This window comes from Ovis aries, chromosome 3 (genome assembly GCF_016772045.2).
Source record: "Ovis aries strain OAR_USU_Benz2616 breed Rambouillet chromosome 3, ARS-UI_Ramb_v3.0, whole genome shotgun sequence".
Classification (NCBI taxonomy): domain Eukaryota; kingdom Metazoa; phylum Chordata; class Mammalia; order Artiodactyla; family Bovidae; genus Ovis; species Ovis aries.
In genome coordinates, this window is record NC_056056.1 from 162,078,736 (window position 1) to 162,098,870 (window position 20,135).

The following is a 20,135-nucleotide window of genomic DNA, read 5'->3' on the forward strand; positions in this document are numbered from 1 at the left end:
CTTGAGCCTGAGAATTGAGCTCTTGGCAAGGGAGGGATGGAACTGATGCTGGGGCTGACAGTGGTCTGTGGGAGAACAAGGAAGAAAACAGGATCCCATTGTTGTTAAAAATTACAGACAACCTGGATAAGTGTCCACCAACATTGAATGGTTGAATAAATTATAGGGTAAGTTTGTGGAAAAAATATATGTATATTTTTTAGTGAGGTAAGCATGTATACTGACGTGAAAAGACCTCTAGGATATATTGTCAAGTGGGGGCAGAGGGGAAACCTACATGTAACTATATGGAAAATCACCTGGAAGACTGTCATAATGTCCCACACTGTCATAATGCCATTACCTGCAGGGAAGGGAGGGAGACTGGGGAGGGATAAAGATTTGCAACACCGGAGCGTCATCACTGAATTTATTTTATTTTAAAGATATCTATGTACATCAAGTAAATACACACAGGGGTTGGTGCGGTTTGGTTTGTCGTCCACGCTGGCATGCAACATTTTGGCAGAAGTGAGTGAGCAGGCCAGGTGCCCCAAGTGGAGACCCTGGCTCTCTGAAAGGAAGGTGGTGAGGGGGTGAGGGGGTGAGGGGAGGGGAAGGAGGAGGACGGTCGAGTGAAGCTTCTGGTGAAGGCTTTCCTTATTTGCGTAAGTGAATTCTATTTCCCTTACATCTTGCTCAAGAGAAGGCTGATCCCTCTGTCACCTCTCTCCTCATCTGCCCGATACATTCACATTTTCTTCTGTGTTTGAAGAGAATCATTTGGTGGCAAGAGTACGTAAAACCCACTGGAGTCTTGGGGGCCCTGGGGGCTGATATGAGCACAAGTCTCCAGGTACACAGGAGTCTTCCTTCCTCTTCACCAGGGTCTGGAGACAGCGTAGCTCACTGACCCCACTCTTTCCTTCTTTGCTTGGGGCAGGGGAGCCAGATTACATCCCTTTCCTCTGAGCAGTGGTTTTCAAACTACTCTACAGGAACCCTCAGGGTCTCTTAGGACCATTCAAGGGGTCCTCAACTAATGAACCATTTTCCATTAAACAGTAAAAATGCAAAATGCCCAGCTCTGCCTCACTTCTAGTTACTTTTTATATCAGGGTTCTATTATAAGATTGGTTCTGAAAAACATTTGAATATCACCGCCTTGGATTTATTCCATACCCCTCTGGTATATTTTTTCCCTGCATTTCTCTTTAGTTGCTGAAAGGCCCGACAGGTAAAGGGAGAAGGGACTTCTTCCCTTGACGGAGTAATGGGCCACGACAGCCTGTATTTACCAGCTGGCACACTGAGCTTTCTTTCCTGGTTAAGAAACTAGGTGATGGGTGGTCTGCTACCCTGTTCTTCCATCCCAGATAAGACAGGCTATCTGGACTCTTTCTTGATTTGGACTGGCTTGTGACCTCCACTCTGCATCCCTGCAGTTACCTGGAAAGCCCCCTTAGCACCATGTGGTAGGAAAGGATATGAAAACAAAACCATAGTCCTGTCAATTACATGGGAGCAGGAGAGCCCCCCCACCTATATCCCGGGTCCAGCCCTTGGGCTCCTCCACCTCTGGAAAAGCTGCCCTGCCCCTTTCTTTAAAGTGCACTTAATGCCTGATAAGGACATTATAGAAGGAATTCTTGGGAAAAAAAATTAATGTATATCATCAGGGAAAAGTCAAGCTCCAGTCTGAAAGGAAGGCATTTCGAGATAGCTATTTTGCCAATGAACTGGAAGCCCCCACACCAAAAGGTGGAGACGTGGAAGAACATGCAGCCCAATATGGGACAGAGAAAGGAATCCAGCTCATCACTGTGGCAAAAAACACTTAGGAATTTTCCAGCCTGTTTACCCCCAAAGCTGAAGAAGCAATCCTACTGCTTCTGCTTGGCTAGAACTATTCCTGTGGACAGGTGAGCAACCATCTGATAGACTGTTGGGAATAGGTTGGCCTCCTTAACTTTGCAAAATCATTTTAAGCAGCTTTGGCTTCTAGTCAGGAGCTCTGGGGTAGAGAATATCAAAAGGAGTTTCAGGGAGAAAGGGAAGTGGTCCCTTGAGCAGTCCATGTTCTTGGTTTTCCAGGGGGAATAGGAAGGAGGAGGCAAAAGGCAGACTTCAAGGGGCAGAGGTGCACACCCAGAACCCCTCGGTTCAGGTGAGGGGTGTCTGAAGAAAATTCTCGTATAATTTAAGCAGTCCTTCCATTTTATCCTCCTCTGTGCTAAAAGTGGAAGAGGAGGGAGGAAAAGGCCCTTTCTGTATCTTATGATGCTAAGACATTCTTCTGCTTAAGGCTTTGTGTGCATGCATGTGTATATGTGTGTGTGTGTGTGTGTGTGTGTGTGTTTGTGAAGGATCACAGCCCTCTAGCTCCCATTTTCCTTTTTTAATCATCTCCATGACTAACACCACTCAGTGTGAGAAACGCATATATGAGAGAGAGAAGAAACACTGACCCCCCCTTCCCTATGGCCCCAAATGAGGAGGGTACACTATGCTTAGAAATTGCTAAATACATCATTAGATACTAGAGAGTAAGACATAGAGGAGAGACATAGCAGCAGCTTTTGATAATATAGATATAGAATACAAAGAGATACAGAGTAAGAGAAGACATCAAACATAGTACAGTCGAACAACAAGGGCTGTTGGGGAGGGAGTTAGTATCAGAGACCACAGGTTTGCAGCATGCTGAGAGAAGAGGCCTCAGTCCCTCTTAGAAACTGGGGAAGAAAGAGAAAGAAATTGTGAGGAACCACCTTGCAGCCTGGCTACTGAACTGGAACAGGGTGACATCTAGGCCAGCTTGGGTTTCCAAGCTGTTTGTTTGATACCAACGACCAGATGCCACCCTCCCAAGCCCCTGCTCCTCCACCCCCAGGCCCTCCCTAACTCCCTCCCCCATTCCTACTGCTTGCTTCTCATGCCTTTCTGCCTGTGTGTGTGCCTGCCCTGTTATTCTGGAAAACCCCTGGAAAGGGCTCAGCTTGGATGCCGCCCAATAGGAGGCCATGATCTCTTGTTTCTTACTCTTCAAGGATCCCATTGCTCGCTTCTGAGCCCTAAAGCAGCCCTGGTGAGAAACCTGGCGACACAGGAGAACCAGGAAGGTGCCTGCACTGCTGGGAGAGCACAGGGGACAGAGGTGGGGAAGGCTTGAAGGTAGGCATATACAGTTTTCCACCTCCACTGGCATTTCCTAAAGCTTAATGGTGATATATACAGATAGGAAGAATGCAGGACACAGAGCTCTTCTAATTGTTGCTATTGTCCAGTCGCCCAGTCGTGTCTGACTCTTTGTGACCCCATGGACTGCAGCCTGCCAGGCCTCCCTGTCCCTAAGATCTCCTAGTATCTACCATTAATAGATTCGGTGACCCTTGGTGCTGTAGATGGACAGTGCCTTTGCCCACTTCTTCTGACATGTTGCAGTGACCCCTAGTGGCAGAAAGGCAGTACTGTGGCTACCACTATCACCAGGCACAAGGCAGGAGGGAGGGGCCCGTGTCCAGGGGACACCGGGCAGTTCCGATGTAGCCCCTAGGAGGGGATAGCAGGAGTTGAGGGACAACTATTTAGTAAAAGTTCCGAGATGATTAAAAAAGCAGGAGAAACAAAGAAGCTGAGGCAAGGAAGGAAGCAACCTGAGACTGTTCAGAGGAAGCAGCCTGAAACTACCTGAAAGTGCAGGTCTGCAGCAGCCCCTGTAGGAGATTAGCTGGCTGCCGTCTCTTGGTGGAGAGGGAACAGCTTGGCCTGGTCCTCAGCCTCATAGCCACAAGGCAGGTCACTCCTGGAAGAAGAGACCCAACACAATCACAGCGTTGTCAGCTCCCATATAAATGACAGCATTCCTGTCACTCTGCTCTCTCAGCATGCCTGTGAGATAACCAAGGACAGCAACACTGGGCAAATCAAGGCCAGTGAGATGGAGCTCATCTGCCCAAGGTCACAAAGTTCCCCAACACAGGAGAGAAACCCAGGTCATCAGACGTCCATGGCGGTTTTCCCCCCGCCCCCACAGCTGAAATGGTGAGGAGCCATAGGGCGGACTGGAGGAGGGGACAGTGCTCTACAGAGAGGCAGGGGAATGACTGGATCTCCTGGACAATACGGTGATGGTGAGAGTGGCTCTCATTTCCTCCTCCTCTCCCCAAAGGCTCTGGGGAACCCCTAAATTGGGCACAAGGGAAAGGTAACCATTTCTTCTGTTCTCACCCAGAGAGCCCAAGAACAGTGGGGACTGGCGTACCTATTGTCATTGATATCTGTGGCATTTCCTGTAGAGATCACCGTGGAGAACACAGGATTGGAAGAAGGGAAAAAAGAGATGTATTACCAACAATCTCAAACCCTCTCTCATCCTAACTCCTTGAAGAGAAAGGTCAGAGTCTTGGGAACATAGCTGCCACCTTGGTCTGTGGCGCTCTGTCTTCACCCACTCTGAGCTGCATCATTATTTGGTTTGACAAAAAGTCTCCCTGAGCCCTCACAGAGGAGAGGAGAATGGAAGGGAAGGGGCAAGGGAGGGAAGGGAATGGTGGGGACAGGCATGTGACCCCACTTCTAAGAGCCCAAGACCCTGAAGGGAGGCACACTGTTTGAGCTGTAGGCACAGGGTCACTTATTCTTCTGATACTTTCCAGTTTGCCCTGGGGATCCCAAAGGCTGGTTACCCATCTTGTTCACTCACCATTGTCCATGTTGGCCTTCTGGTAGGAAGTCAAGGGCCCGCCAGAAGACGGGGCCCCACTGCTGGTACAGGAGTTTGCAAAGCTGGATAGAGAAGAGGAGAGAGATGCAACATCTAATACCCACCTTGCACTATTCCAAGGACCACTGATCCACACTCACCCTCAGGGATGGAGCCATCCACCCTGCCCCCAAGACCAGAAGACGACAAACATGGCTGAAGATTAGGAGGGCAGATGCCCACCTTCTAATCAAAGGTCTGAAGTTGAGAAAGGGTTAGAAATGAAGCTACTTAGGAAAATAATTGAATCCCACCAAATAATTAACCCAATCTTATGTCTTATAAGGTGCAGAGAGCCTTGGGTTGGGGCTCCGCCTATGCCCACAGTAACTCACTACATATCTGAGGTGGAACTAGGTGCGGCCTGCAGGTACAAGTTCTGGTAGTTCTGGAAGAGGCTGTTGGTGTAACTGATGCACTCGGGGCTCCGGGTGCCGTAGGGGTTGGTGGGTGAAGATGCCGGGTAGTGGCCAGGCCGGACGGGTTTGGCTGCAGCAAAGGAAGGAAGATGACCGTGAAGAGACCACCTATCCTCTGCAGTCACTCTGGGTCCCTGAGCTATAGTTGAACTGAGTTGCTTATAAGATAGTAATTCACTTTCTACTTTTTGGGGCAGGAGTGGTGGGGTGAGGCTGGGGTGGGGTTGCTTAACATCAAGGAATTTGCTAGGATCCCCCAGAGTGTGATCCCACTGCCCACTCACCAATCTGGGCAGAATGGCCCCGCTTGCCGGAGCTCTTGTACCGCACAGCCTCCTTGATGCGGTCCACTTCCTGCTGATACCGGCGCTTGTCCTTCATGGCGCCCTCCTTGGCCTCCTTCAGTGCACCCTCCAGGGCCTTAACTCTCTCAGCCGTAGCCCTAAGTCGTTTTTCCAGTTTAGGAAGCTCACAACGCAGATCTGCATTGTCACGTACCAGCTGTGAGGTGAGCCCCAGGTCAGAGGCCCAGAGAAAAGCAGAGTTGGGGGTGCGGGCAGGAGAGAGAATACAGAAAAGTGCCATCAGGGAGGCGGACGCCGCGGTGTCTTCTCCAAAGGCCTCATCCCTTTACCTAACTGCTGCGCTGGAAAGTGCTTTCCTTCTTCCTTCAGCAAACGGGCCAGGCATTAAAAAGTTACATCGTTTTCTGAGCAGCAAAACATGTCAACTCCTCTGTAGCCCAGAACTCTTTTATTTTTTAAGTCACTTATTTAAAAAAAATTCAACCAAGGAATGATGCATGCTACAGATTAATCTTTAGTTTTTAGCCTAGAACTCTTGTGATAGTGCCCTGTTCTTATCTCTTCCTGGCCCAAAACACCACCAAATCCCCAGTATCTCACAGCTGGTGCCAGACCAACAGCCCTAGGGCAACCATAGGGACAAGGCACCCCCCTTACCCAGAGATGGCTATGTGGGCATGCACAGGGCAAGGCAGCAAGAGCACAGTAGCAGTTTGGAGGGTGGATATGGGGCTGAGCACAGGTTCGGTGCAGTGCAGAGCAGGAGCAGAAGCTGGAATACAGGCGCCCCCCCCCCCACACATCCACACATCCACACGGCTGCCCCATAGGAAGGAAAGAAAATGTTTGAGGTCTCGCAAACATTTCTGCTCATTACCTTCATGTTCGAGGATTTCCTGGGCCGGCCCTCTCCCCATTATAATTAAGCAACCACCTTACGGCCAGGAAGAGACTTCCTGAACTTATTACAATGTCTCACACAGTGACTGGGGGTCTACAGATTGCATAAAGAGCCGGCCTTGGAAGATACCAGGTACATCGATGTAGCAGAGGACGCTGGGAGAATTGTCCCTTTCATTTTGGACAACTTACAGATCATAAACAATGTTTTTGCTGTGACAATAACTCAGTTCAATTTGTCACAGGCTGCAGCCCTGGCTATTTAAGGTCCTGTTTAACTGAGAGGTTTCTACATCTCTAGTGTTTTCCTTTCTAGTCTTGTGTCCCCTGAGGGATGAAATTAGGAGGAGTCCTAGCCTATAGGTGAGTAGTTTCTGGTCTTTGAGACTTAGAACAGAGGCATGGGGGTGGGGGTGGAGAGGGAAGAAGAAAACAGCCTGTGATATCCTGAAATGTGCCACAGTGCAGATGAACTTGGAGGACATTATGCTAAGTCAAATGAACCAGGTGCAGAAGGACAAATTCCAGATTACTCCACTTAGATTCTACTGAGATTCTTAAAGCAGTCAGAATTAAAGAGGCAGAAAGTAAAATGGGGGTTGCCAGGGGTTAGAGAGAGTGGGGAATGAGGTTACTATTTAATAGGGATGGAGTTTCAGTTCTACAAGATGAAAAGACTTAAGGAGCGGTATGGTAGGGATGGTTGCACAACATTATGAATGGATTTAATACCACTGAATGGTACACTGCAAATGATTAAAGGTGGCAAATTTTATGTTATGTGTATTTTACCACAATAAAAAGTTGTGGGGGGGGTGGGGAGGGACGCAATGTAATATGCATTTGGAGAGAGAAGGAAAATGAACACAAAAAGAATGGCAAAACTGATTACAAATGTTTCCATCTTTTAACTTTTCTATAATGTTGTCACACTGTTGGATAATAAGCACAGGGGAAAAGATGGTAGTAAGGCCTTCTGCAGGTCCAAATAAAATAAACCCTGTGTACCATCATTGGGCCACAACTCTAGGATTTTTTTTTTTTTTCATTATTAAAAAAATAAGAAGGTGTCCTGGGTATTGACTGTATATGCTGGGTATGGCACTGGGAAGAAGAAAAGCTGAAGCTCTAGTTTAATGAGAATATGAGCGTAAAAAGCATTTTAAGGTGGATTTGAAAAGACAGGAATGAAGAATAGGTTAGGGTTTATTCTCAGAATTGTTTAAAGAGCCAGCTGACAGTGCTGCACCAGTCTTCAAGGCTCAGCTGTATGGCACTAGGGAGGGTTACCTGCTCTGTGGGCACCAAACATTTCCTGTCCTGACTCCTTTGGACTGCCCCGCCACCTCCCCACCCCATACCTTTGAAACCCAGTCTTCCACCTAAGGAACCGCAGCAGCAAGGAGGGGGACAGAGAGGCAGCAACTTAATACACAGGAGTTTTCACTGGCCCCGACCAGGGGCTGCCTGGGCCATTTGGGACAACATCGTGTCATTTCTCTGCGTGCCTGCCCCAGGCCTAGGCAGATAGAGTCCTCGCCACAAGAGAAAGCCCAGCTCCCCTGGCTGCCTCTGGCTCAGTGATCTCCACTCTGGCCACGGTCTGCCCAGCGTCCCTCACGCAGTCCCAGGCCCACGCCTCTGAAACTTCTATTGGTTTCCACCTCACCCTCCAACAACATAGGCCTGGGAATTCCACTTGAGCAGAGGCAGGTTGGGAGCTTTGGGAAAGGGAAAACAGGCATAGAACCAAGAACAGGGTAAACGTGGAACCAAATACAGCATAAAGAAGGGGTCAGTAGGAAAGGGAAGAGGGAAAGGGAAGGAAGACATGCAATAAGATTTTTCTAAATCCAAGGGCCTCTGAGGATTTAGGGATCCCAGGCCTCAAGAGTTCTCTTCAACCCTTGCCCTCGCTCTTACCTGTTTGTGAACCTTTGTAAGCTGTTCCAGGTTGTTCTCAAGAAAGGAAATCTTCTGCTTTTGGGAGTGAATCCCCCCACTGTCCTCGGGCTCCATTTCTGCACTCTGAGGAGAGACAGGGCGGGGGGAAAGATACGGCCATCCTGAGGCCAGTCAGGCCCCACTCAGACCGGGCCCGGAAGCCCCACTGAAGGCCACAGGGGCTGGAGAAACCTGAGGACAGGACAGGGATATGGGGGCTGGGAAGACCCCGAGGCAGCACTCACTTTCTTGACTCGAGTCGTGACGTCTTGAACGAACAGTTTGCGAAGGTTGTGGAGGGTCTGGAGTTCCCGGGCCTGCAAAGAATGATGAAAAATTTGAGGCCACCACATACGAGGTCACCATTCCCCCTCCAAAACTACTGGATCCTTCAGTCTCTCCAGACAAGTGAGTCACTCATCTTTTTACAAAAAGGTGTGTCCTGATCATCCCACAGGCTTACTTCACAGAAAGGTAGGAGAAACAGGGTGCAGAAGAAATCACGGGGAGGGTTGGACACAAGCCACCCCCCTGTTGGCTTGGCACAGAAGGGAAGTCACTCACAACTGTCTCCTCCAGGCCCTTAAGGTCCTGCTTGGACTGCTCATGTCGCTCGTACAGAAATCTGGAGGAAGACATAAAAAGCACTCAGGGCCACCCTGCTCCTCTGTCCCTCCTCCATTCCTTGATCTATATTTTTTTATTACTTACTAAACTAGTTATTCATGTTCACAGTGCATAAATGAGAAAAGTAAGATGAGTTCCATAAAAAGCCCATGATTCTACCACTTGCAGATCAAACCACAGTGAACATTCTGGTGTCCATCTTTCCAGACTCTTCCATGCATGTGGCTCTCACATAAATGTTACGAGATTATACCATTCCTACTGTTGATAACCTGCTTTTTACACTTCATGGAACATCACCCACATCTTTCCATGTCAGCTAATACTGAACAGAAGTCTCCTTTATTTTCCCCCTTGCCATCAAGTTGTTCTTTTGAGGACCTGGCTTCCTGTGATCACCGTATCCCCATCTAGATCACGTCCTATCCCTGTGGCATGTGTGAGTAGCCATCTGAGCCCATGTAGTCTCAGGTCTGCAGGCGGACCCGTCACTCACGTCAGCTCCTGGAGTTTGGTGCTTTTCTCATGTTCTTCATTCTTTAGCTTCTCATAGTCAGCCTGGAGCTTCTCCAGCTCTAACTGGAGTTTCTGATTCAGGCTGTGGAGAGCAAGGAAGTATTGGGGAGAACAAGGAGATGTCAGTGAGGGACAAAGGGGAGACTGACCCCTCCAACACTTTCCTTCTTGTACACATAAGTCCTTGTAGGGTTGACGCATCTACCTCGGGGTATATTAGAGGCGGACTCAGGCTGCTGCTTCCATGGCAGGATAAGGGGCCCTGAGCTATCAAATCAGAGAAGCCTGGAGCACAGGGACTAGTCCTCACTCCTTGTACCTCCTGGAGCTGGACTGCAAAGTCATGTCTTTGCTGGGGCATGACCCATAGAAGTTAAAGAACTGGATCCTGGTGCAAGAGGGAGTGTGTGCGTGGACCCAGCAAGGTGAGGGGACCAGGTGGAGACTGGAGCCACCCTGGGGAACTCTTACTCTTTGAGCTCATCGATCGTCTTCTGCTTCTCATTGATCTCGTCCCGGAGCCGGGCCAGCTGCCGGTGATGGGCCTCCCGGTGGCTCTCCATCTGCACCTCCAGGGCCTTCTGCAACACAACCCCACCCAAGCTCAATGCCAGACTCCCAGCCACCAGCTTGGTGAGGGCCCTGCCACACCCCAGTCTCCCCAACACTTTCCCCACTTGCCTTCACATCTTCTGAGTCCTGGGTGTCTGGTTCCTTGTCCTTCAGGGCCACCTCATGCACAGTTTCTGAGGGAGAGGGAGGAAGCGGTTTATATCACACCTACCACCTCCAGACAGAACTTCACATTGTGACCAGAGCGCCGGGCAGGGCAGGGCACATTTACCCTTAGAATGGGCCCACAGGGATGTTCTTCTGGGTGAGGATTGTCCAATTTCATATAGCAGGGACAGAGAATGATGGAGGGTTTATGGTTCACGTAAAATGAGCTACATGCCAAAGCATGCTAAGCAGCATGTGAGCTGGACTCCAGGATTTCAGTCTAATGCTTTGGTGAGTGTGCTGATAGGCAGCTTCCTGTGATGTTTGTCGCTTTGCCTCCTAACACCCTCTCTGATCTCAGGTCCCAGGACGGGTGGGTTGGAGGTTTAAGCAGGCCTCACCTTGGGCCTGGAGCTTGGCCAGCTCGTCACTCAGGGAGTCATAGGACTCTTCCAGGTGCCGCTTCTTGAGTTCCACGCTCTGCATGTATTCCGTCAGGGAGCGGATCTTGGCCTCATGCTGATGGGGTGAGGGTTGGTGACGAAGAAGATAGATAGAGTCAAGGGCCCAACTCCAGGCAGCACAGACCTCCACAAGCTCCAGCTCTCCCCGCTCCTTGCTACACCTTCCACCAGGATGCAGGATTGAGGGCCATTCCTCTGGAGACCCTTGCTTTAGACTCTCTTGGTTCAGAGGGCAGTATCCCCCTGAACCTTCAATTCTCTAGCCTGGACCCTCTCCTGCTTCCCCTAGCTCTTCTGTCCTTGACTTCAGTTGACCCTAGGCCCTTGACAGAAACATCGGTGCTAGCAGTCATCCCACAACCACAGAGTTGCCTCTCCCACGGCACCCAGAGGCTCTCTACCTCTGGCACTCACCTGGGAGATGAGGAGTTGGCAGGATGAGAGCTCCCGCCCAGTCACTTCCATCTTGCGGTGACATTCGACCTGAAGGTTCTCCAGCTGCCGGCACCGCTTGACCACAGACTTGACTTCAGATTTTATTTTGCTGATGTAGAGTCGGGCCACCGTGAACTCCTCCTCAATGGCCCCGCTGATCTCCACTGGCTGTGGGGTGAACATGGGAGGGAGGAGGTGCCTCTTTGCTCCTGGGAAGCCCCTTATCCATTTCCTTCCACTCGGCCTAGCCCCACACACACCCACAGGCACAGGGACTCCAGTGGGACAGGTATGTTCCAAACAACTTTTAGCAGCTCTGTACCACCTGGCTTTTCACACTGAATCCCCCTCTCTGCATCCAACGATCTGTTCTGACAGCCACCCTCTTCCCTTCTATAGAGAAACAGGATATTCTGTAGTCAGACTGATCCACTTGATCACACAGATGGGGCATCGTCACTGCCACAGATCTCTCTATATCATTCCTAATTTTGTGCCCCCGTCTCCAAATCCTGCTAAAAGCACATCTCCACTGCTTCCTTATCCAGCAATGTAAATTTCACCAGGTATGTAGATCTAAAATGTGTATTTCAGTTGAGTCTATGCAAACCTCTGCGTGTTTTCCTGTGTCTAGTTTGCAGGTGTGCTTCCTGGATCTTGTCCCCCTCCTCTCAGTATCTCTGAGGACATGAGTGTCTCACCTACACCTCCCACCAGTGCCCAGAACAAGAAAGATCTGAACAAGGCCGCCACGTCTTTCTCCACTCACCAGCTTAATCTCCCCGTTGCCCACGATGACACTGAACTCACTCAGGTCCTTCATCAGCCCGTTCAGTACCTCAGCAATCCGTTTTCGTTGGTGTCCACTGACCTCCTGCAGCCGCTGCAACTCAGACTCCAGGGACAGCATGGTGGCCTGGGGACAGTCCTTCAGGTCATGCCAGCACCATCTTCCTGCTTCCCTCCCCCACCAGCCAGAGGCCTCTCCCTTCATGCATGACCCTGATGGTTGCTACAAAGAGAACACAAGCCCTGCAGAAGGGTCTGGAAGAAAGAATGCTCAGGAGGGTAACGTGATGGAGTGGGAGAGGGGCCCACCACGAACTGAAGGACAGCACAAAGGTACAAACACGATACCACCCTCTTAGGAAGCAGAGTTCCCTCTGGACGCAGAAGGTGTTCTGAGGTCAGGGTGCTCCTGGCTGGCCACTCACCACCTTCTGAGACAGCTCATCCACCAGAAGCTGGTTCTGCTGGCTCTTCTCCTCGACCTCCTGGGACTTCTGGTCATAGTTCATGGCCAGCTCCTCCAGAGCCTGTAGCACTTCCTTCACCTCATCCTTTGCAGCATCATTCTCTGACTGTAGGTGGCTCAGCTCCCGCTGGACCTTCTCATTGTCTCCTCGAGTGGACACCAGCAGCTGCAAGGGAGGGGTGGGTCATGGGCAGGAGTCTTCTGCCAGTGACCAGCTCGCCGGCTCCTTGGCCTGGGGAAGCTGAGCCCCCCTCACCCAGGTATAGCTCTAGGAGAGAGGCAAGGGTCCAAGCAAGAGTCAAGAGGAATGGGGCTTTCAGCTTCATAGAAATAGGGTACCACAATGAAGGAGCACCCAGACTCCAGCTTCTGTGCTTTAAGCAAAAGCCCAATTAAGCCCCCAGATTTCTATTGTCTTGGGGAGGTGACTAACCCCTAAGCAGAATGCCCCTTCTTCCATCTTTCCAGAAAAGGTCTTTTTCCTGCCTTTCAGGGATGGACACACAGCCCTCTCCTCTGTCTTGCCCTCCTTCCCATTACCTCTTCCTGGTCCAGCATCTGCTGCTTGAGCTTCTCTATGAGTTGGCTCTGCTGGTTGATCTCATCATCCTATCGGAGGCAAGGGGATAAGATGGAATGAAGGGAAGCTTCTCATTCCAGTTTAGACTTGGGAGCTTGGGGCAGATATGGATCTTGATAAAAATTCAGATAGTTTAGGCTTTGAGTTCAAAACATCCTAGGCCTTCCCTGGTAGTCCAGTGGCTATGACTCTGTGCTCCCAATGCAGGGGGCCTGGGTTCGATCCCTGGTCAGGGAACTAGATCCCACATGCAACAACTAAGAGTTCCCATGCTGCAACTCAAGATCCCTCATACCGCAATGAAGATCAGAGATCCTGACTGCTGCAATTAAGACCCAGCACAGCCAAATAAATAAATATTTTAAAAGGAAAGAAAGGAACTCTATATCCTAAAAAGAAAGAAGCCTTTTCCTCAGCTTCTCTCCTTGATTCCTGCCCTCTCCTCACTTTTTAATTCCTTTCTTTCTGGAAGTTAGTATAACCTTGAACAGTGTACAGAAAAAGCATTGAAATGTTCACATCCTTTAACTGAGAAATCCCACTCCAGCACTCCATTCTAACTGAAGCAAAGTCTTATATGGACAAGAGACAAAGATGGTCACTTCAAAGTTATTTATATAGCAAAAATAACCAACTAACAAAACACGAAACCCTAGAAGGCCTGTAAATAAATAAATGGTTAAATGCATTCTGATAAATGGACTGTAAGGCAGCCATTTAAAAATACTTCAGTGAAGAACTGTTAACAAAGTACGAAACTGCTCATGATATAATGCAGAATGAAAAAATCAGACGTGAAGTTACACATACAGTATAATCTCAGTTGTGTGGCTTTATTTCTGAATGGCGGGAGAAGGAACGATTGAAATTTTCTTCAATATGTTTTTATTTATCTTTCACATTTCAATAACAAACATTCATCTCTTTTAAAATCAGAAAAACAGTCAGGATAAGCTACTCTTTTGAGCCCTCACTTACCATCCCACCAGGCTCACCCCCGTGCCCTGCCCGATGTCCTCACCTTGTCATCAAGCTGCTTGTAGAGGCGGCGGATCTCCTCCTCGTACTTCTGCCGCTCCTCGGGCGCAATGCGCACTACAATGGATGAGTTGTCGTTCACAGGTGTCTCCTCGCAGAGCTCGGCTCCCAGGGCAGCATCCTCCCCGGCCAGGCGCTCTGTCTCAGGCACATTCTCTCCTGGCGAAGTGGCAGAACAAGGTGAGGGATAGGGGCAGGAACAGCTGCACCCGCGGGCCCTTCCTCCCTCACTGCCCGTCGCAGAGCCTCCTGGCTTCCATGTCTCTTGCCCAGTGGACCGTCCACCTTTCTGGGGGCGGGGAATAAAGGAAGTCAGCCCCCTCTCGCTTTCCCTCATGACTGCTCTACCGCATCCCTCCAGAAGCACAGTCCTCCTTGGAGGTCGTAGGAGCGCTCTCTGGCTCCCTGCACCCCCAGGACCCCTCACTAACCATTGCGCCACCGGCTCAGCTCTGCCTCCAGCTTTGCAATCGTCTCCTTCTGAGCCTTTGTCTTCTCCTTCTCCTTCTCATATTTCTTTTTCCACTGCTCAGCAGTCAACTCCAGATTCACGGAGGCAGTGTTCTTAATGGTCTTTGCCCTGGAGAGGGGAACGAAGAGATGAGACCTCCATTAAGGCTCATAAGACCCTGAGCGGAGAGCACAGCAGGGGCTGGGGCAGGGAGTAGGGGACCCGCCACTGACCGCTGCCCGAACATCAGGGTGGACTTGGTCTCCGCATCGTTGTAGCTGGACGGTGAGCAGCAGATGAACATCGTTGTTCGGCAGTTTCCTCCCAAGGAGTCCTGGAGAATCCGTGTCATTTTACTGTCACGATATGGAACGTAGCTTTTCTGGAGGAAAAGAGAGGCCTTGAATCAGAAAAATTCAGCAGGGGAATCAGAAAAGATGGTAAGGGAGTTTCCTGGTGGCATAGTGGTTAGGATTCCAGGGTTTCACTGCCATTGTCTGGGTTCAATCTCTGGTTGGGGAACTGAGATCCTGCAAGCTGCATGGCACAGCCAAAAAAAAGAAAGAAAGGACGGGACTTCCCTGGTGGTCATCCAGTGGTGAAGATTCTGTGCTCTCAATGTAGGAGGCCTGGGTTCAATCCCTGGTTGGAGAGCTAGATCCCACATGCCACAACTAAAGATCCCACATGCCGCCACTAAGACCCAGTGCAGCCAAATAAATAAAATAATTTTTAAAAAATATTTTAAAAAAGCAAGAAAGGATGGTAGTGCTTACTAGGGGTGGAGCAACCCATGAATTGGGCATGATGAGGCGAGGGCATTAGGAGAAGGCAGAAGATGGGGTGAGGACCCCTAAGGAGCACTCACCGTGCCCTCAGCCAGCGCCGAGATCACGTTCCCCAGGGCCGACAGGGACTTGTTGATATTCTTGGCCTCATCCAGCACGGCTCCCTCAGCTCCAGTCTTGCTGACCTACCAGGGCACAAAGGGTGAGTGTGTCATGAGTGGCTGCAGAGCGAGTGGGCTCCCTCCTCCCCTTCTCCTCATAAGGTGGCTTAGTCCAAGGAGAGGAGGATAGGAAAGAAGATGGAGAAGGCCCTCCTCTTGTCCCCTAAATGTTCTGGCTACAGACTCTTTCCCCTACACACACACAATATTATACAATATTCCATTTATGTGAAATGTCCAGAAAGTCAAATCCAGAGTCAGAAAGTAGGTTAGTGGTTACCAGGGGATGGGGGACGGGAGACCAGGGCATGACTGTTAACAGGTGATGAACAGGTTCTGGCATCAGGGGTGATGACGCACAACTTTGCAAACATGCTGAACTGTATACTTTAAGATGGTGAGCTTCACAGTATGTGAATTCTAGCCCAATGAGAGTTATTTTGATTTTTAAAAAGGCCACCCCCCCTCAAGGCTTCCTTCCCTGCCCCCTTCACCCTGGCAGGAACCCCCACCTTCTCGCTTCCTGCCAGGTCCACTAGATACAGCTTCCCACTCAGCTTCTGTTCAGTCTCCATATTTTCCTGCTTGATGTTGATGAGGAAGATGCTATGGCTTCGAGAGCTGTGTTCATTCATGTCTGTAAGAGGCAGGACGAGACAGTCCTTATACCAGACTCTGTGGAATGAAGCCCTCAGTCCTCAGCTTCCACGGACCACCGCCCCCACCTGCTGAGAGGGGGGTGTCCACCGGGACTAGCCCAGCCCCTACGTATCCCTGGTAGCAAGGGTGCAGGCTCTCACAGACAAGCATCTCTCCTCCAGAGGAGGACACAGCCTCCCCCTGCTCACTTTCAAGTCCCTCAGCCCCCATGGGCACAGAGGAGAGGCAGACGCCAGACTCAAAAGCCCCTGATCTCCCCCACTCACTGGTGACAGCCACATGACGATTTGATTTCCCTTCATCAATCACATCTAAAATCTCCTCCGGACTGGACACAAAGCGCTCAGTACAACCCTGCAGGGGGCAAATGGACAGTGACCCCATACACTTTGGTCTACAGATTAAATTACCTGCACAGTGACCAAATGACCCTCAAGGCAGTGCCTTTGCCCAGGCCCCAGACTCCTCCCCAGTCCAGGCTGTCTGCCCTCCGGCTCCTGGGCCGTGATCTCCCCTCTTCCTGTGCCCGCGCTCTCAATACCCTGGCCCCACCTGCTCGCTCCAGCCCCACTCTCACCTTGACAAATGGCACCCGGTTCTTGTCCTCATGCACAGACAGATTTGTCTTGGTCACTGAATCGAGACAATTCAGGGTGAGCAAGGCCAGCACTTCCACCCCTCTACCTACCCAACCCCTTTACCCTGCAGTCTGCTCAGATGGATGATTTTTCTGTGTTCAAAAGGGAAGAAGACTCCCCTGTGAAGCCTAAACTCCCTGCTCACTCTGAAGGCTGTTTGCCCTCCTGCAGGATTCCAGCCCCAGGGCTCCAGCTAGGCTGAGGTTGTTTGTATGTGGGTCTGGGCATCTAAGCTCATCTTCTGACCCTTTCGGTTTTTGGAAATTCTTGGTGAGTGAAGGTAAGGGCCATGAGTACAAGTGTGTGTGTCTTCGTATGCCTGCTGCACCTCTCATCAAACAGCACCTAAGCCCAAGAGGCCAAGAACACCGTGATCATTCTCTTCCTTGCCTTCCTCACCCCCCCACCCACCCACTGGGATTACACACCACTCACCATCCAGAAGGTCACGGATTTTGTCCAGGTAAATCTCAAAGTAAGAAACCTGGGTTAGGAAGAAAGGAGAAGTATAAAGTGATGGGGGCCTATCTTAAATCTGATTCAGGTATCACAGGCTAATGTGATCCACTCAAATGGTGGTGGTGGGAGGGAAAGGGCAGAAGAGACTATTTTGGCAGAGAAGAACTTAGGTAACCATGGGGGAGAATAAGTTGGGGAGCCCAGGATCTCCGTGGGTTCATGCTAGATCCTCCCCTCCCAGTCCCATAAGAGGATGCCCAGTGGTCATGCCCTGATCACCTTGATATGGAACTCAAGATTCTCATCCATGGAGTAGATGTGGTTGAAGATGTCTCGGGCAATTCGAGGAATGATTCCCATCAGCTGGGGGTCATGCAGCTTTCCCTGGGGAGTAAGGGTAAGGGTATTCCAAATGAGGCTGGGGCTCAAGAGGAATCAGACAGTTCAGAGGGAGGCAGACGAACACAGAGGTAATAGCTGCTAAGAAGACCATCCTGACTTAGGGGATGGTCACTACCTTTAGTGGAAGGAAGAGGGAACTGAGCAGCCCTCTGAACTGTCATTGCTGCTGCTTTTCCAGGTAAAAGAAGAAAACTGGCGTAGTGGAAAGGAGGGTGAACAGCAGCAAGCTGAAGGGAGTCCATTAAACTTCCACAATAACACTGCCCTTCCAGCGCTACACAATAACGCTGTACCAGGCAGCCCTCATTCCTAGATCTTCCCCCACTGAGACTCCTTGGCCTCCCATTAACACTCCCAACTTCTCTCTCCCATAAAAGTTAGAACCCTCACCTCCATAGTATGTGTCTTCCCTGAGGATGTCTGTCCATATGCAAAAATGGTGCCATTGTAGCCAGCTAGGACATCTGGAAAAGATGGCAGAGAAAGACCACTGCTAGAGAGGAGTAGGGTAGGGAATGGGAGCTTGAAAAAGTACACTCTAAAAATACACTCATTACCTTTGACAATCTGCATGGCACAGGCATGATATACTTGCTCCTGAGTCGTGTTTGGGGGAAATACACGGTCAAAGACATATGGCTTCCCCTAGAGTGGAAATAAAAGACGGCAGACATCAGTAGGGAGGTGTGGGGAAGAAGAAACACCTGAAAAGGCACCTGTTCCTCAACCTTCTGTACTCATGGACAATTATGGGGATGAAGGAAACCAAAGAGAAGCAAAGCTGAGTACTGACCCCAGGAGTCGTACCCGTGGGCTAGAATGTCACTGAGGAGTATCACATGGCGATACTACACGAGAGGATCCCAGCCTTGGTGTGACAAACTCACCATCCCAGATCCCCTGCCTGGGATCAAATGAGAAAAGACAAAAGGACTACAGGCTGTAGAGAGTGAAGAACAATATACTGACATTAAAAATCTACCACAAAGTTAAAAAAATAATCTTCCTCAATAGATCCATATGTTCTGATATGAAAAGATATTAAAGATGTATTATGACTGGAAGATACAAAGTTAGGGGCAGATGTATAGTGTGCTGCCTACTGCGTAAATGAAACAGACAAATGCTGAACTACTGAGCTGCTAAGGAAATATTAACACACGCTCTCTCTTTGTGAGAAAACATATGAAATCAGAAATACAGTTCTTCCTTTAGGGAAACAGCTTTAAGTGAAGAGAAACTGTGAAGCAAATTCAGGTAATGTTATACATCATGTGTGCTGATAAGAATGCTAAAGATACAAAATATTTACAACCCAGGAACCCAAAGAGAATAGATTTGCTATCTGATCATATTAAAGGGAAGATCTCTGGTACAGTTCAAAGAGACTCTGCTTGCTTTCCATGGTAAGTGACAACTTTTCAGTCATATTTTCCCATTATTTGGTATAAAGAAACTATGACATAGTTGTCAAATTATTTTGCTACAGAGTCCATCTTTATTCAACTGATAGGTTAACCTGCAAGTCTATAGACACCAGAGTTTGGGAGACATGTTTTAACTAAGACAAATCATAAGCATTGGAGAAGGCTGGAGATGTGGGTCTGGGCATATCTACAATATTGCACTGACATAGATAAACTTTTTTTTCCAAAAGGAACTGTACAAAAAATAACAATGATTAGAGACAGAAACTGGGAGGGAGAGGTGGCTTTCATTTTACATTTTATCCTGGAAGGTTTACATTTTTAAACCAGGTGCAAGTATTATGTTTTTTATTTTTTAATGCCAAAGAGAGTGAGAAAATAGTGTATTTTTTGTTTTTCTTTTTAATTCTTTCCAAAAAGGATATTTATACTAATAACTATTGTCTTTAATATTTAAAAGATTTTCAAAATCTGATTTATGATAAAAGTCAACCAGGAATATTTATCTGGTCTCTCTGTGGTGAGAGATTCTGAAGTCCCAAAAACAGAATCCACAAAGAGAAAAAGTTGTGCAAGTGCTCTCTGCAATGAAAAGATACTGTAAACTGTACACTACTGTAAACTGATAGGGCCCTTCTGGAGGACAATTCTATTAAATATTCAAATGTCCATACTGGCCATACTCTGTCCCACAGATTTCTTTCTTTTTTATTATTATTATTTTTTTACTTTACAATATTGTATTGGTTTTGCCACACATCAACATGAATCCGCCAGGGGTGTACACGTGTTTCCTATCCCAAACCCCCCTCCCACCTCCCCCCCCCACACCATCTCTCCAGGTCATCCCAGTGCACCAGCCCTGAGCATCCTGCACCCTGCATCGAACCTAGACTGGCGATTCGTCTCTTATATGATATTATACATGTTTCAATGCCATTCTCCCAAATCATCCCACCCTCTCCCTCTCCCACAGAGTCCAAAAGACTTTTCTATACACCTGTGTCTCTTTGGCTGTCTCGCATACAGGGTTATCATTACCATCTTTCTAAATTCCATATATATGCGTTAGCATACTATATTGGTGTTTTTCTTTCTGGCTTACTTCACTCTATATAATCGGCTCCAGTTTTATCCACCTCATTAGAACTGATTCAAATGTATTCTTTTTAATAGCTGAGTAATATTCCATTGTGTACAGG

At 49.0% G+C, this 20,135-nt stretch overlaps 1 protein-coding gene across 2 annotated transcripts in view; it reads right to left on the minus strand.

The window, feature by feature from the left end:
- Nucleotides 1-392: 392 nt before the first annotated feature.
- KIF5A (kinesin family member 5A) overlaps nt 393-20,135 on the minus strand; it is a 29,010-nt gene continuing 9,267 nt past the window's right edge. Inside the window, exons 2-30 of one of the 2 annotated variants that reach the window (XM_060412892.1) lie at nt 18,064-18,151; nt 17,897-17,970; nt 17,384-17,488; nt 17,081-17,129; nt 16,585-16,640; nt 16,274-16,361; nt 15,860-15,984; nt 15,267-15,371; nt 14,632-14,780; nt 14,379-14,527; nt 13,931-14,106; nt 12,870-12,938; nt 12,289-12,495; nt 11,844-11,990; nt 11,054-11,242; nt 10,577-10,694; nt 10,137-10,201; nt 9,927-10,036; nt 9,436-9,537; nt 8,877-8,937; nt 8,558-8,629; nt 8,292-8,396; nt 7,730-7,750; nt 5,448-5,664; nt 5,080-5,233; nt 4,685-4,767; nt 4,244-4,271; nt 3,670-3,784; nt 393-2,714 (exon numbers count right to left, since the gene is read on the minus strand). In XM_060412892.1, coding sequence (XP_060268875.1) covers nt 3,706-3,784; nt 4,244-4,271; nt 4,685-4,767; nt 5,080-5,233; nt 5,448-5,664; nt 7,730-7,750; nt 8,292-8,396; nt 8,558-8,629; nt 8,877-8,937; nt 9,436-9,537; nt 9,927-10,036; nt 10,137-10,201; nt 10,577-10,694; nt 11,054-11,242; nt 11,844-11,990; nt 12,289-12,495; nt 12,870-12,938; nt 13,931-14,106; nt 14,379-14,527; nt 14,632-14,780; nt 15,267-15,371; nt 15,860-15,984; nt 16,274-16,361; nt 16,585-16,640; nt 17,081-17,129; nt 17,384-17,488; nt 17,897-17,970; nt 18,064-18,151 — 2,991 coding nt within the window. In that variant the 3' untranslated portion in view covers nt 393-2,714; nt 3,670-3,705. The remainder of the gene's footprint in view (nt 2,715-3,669; nt 3,785-4,243; nt 4,272-4,684; nt 4,768-5,079; nt 5,234-5,447; nt 5,665-7,729; nt 7,751-8,291; nt 8,397-8,557; nt 8,630-8,876; nt 8,938-9,435; nt 9,538-9,926; nt 10,037-10,136; nt 10,202-10,576; nt 10,695-11,053; nt 11,243-11,843; nt 11,991-12,288; nt 12,496-12,869; nt 12,939-13,930; nt 14,107-14,378; nt 14,528-14,631; nt 14,781-15,266; nt 15,372-15,859; nt 15,985-16,273; nt 16,362-16,584; nt 16,641-17,080; nt 17,130-17,383; nt 17,489-17,896; nt 17,971-18,063; nt 18,152-20,135) is intronic. The other variant, XM_012174665.5, reaches the window with a different exon arrangement.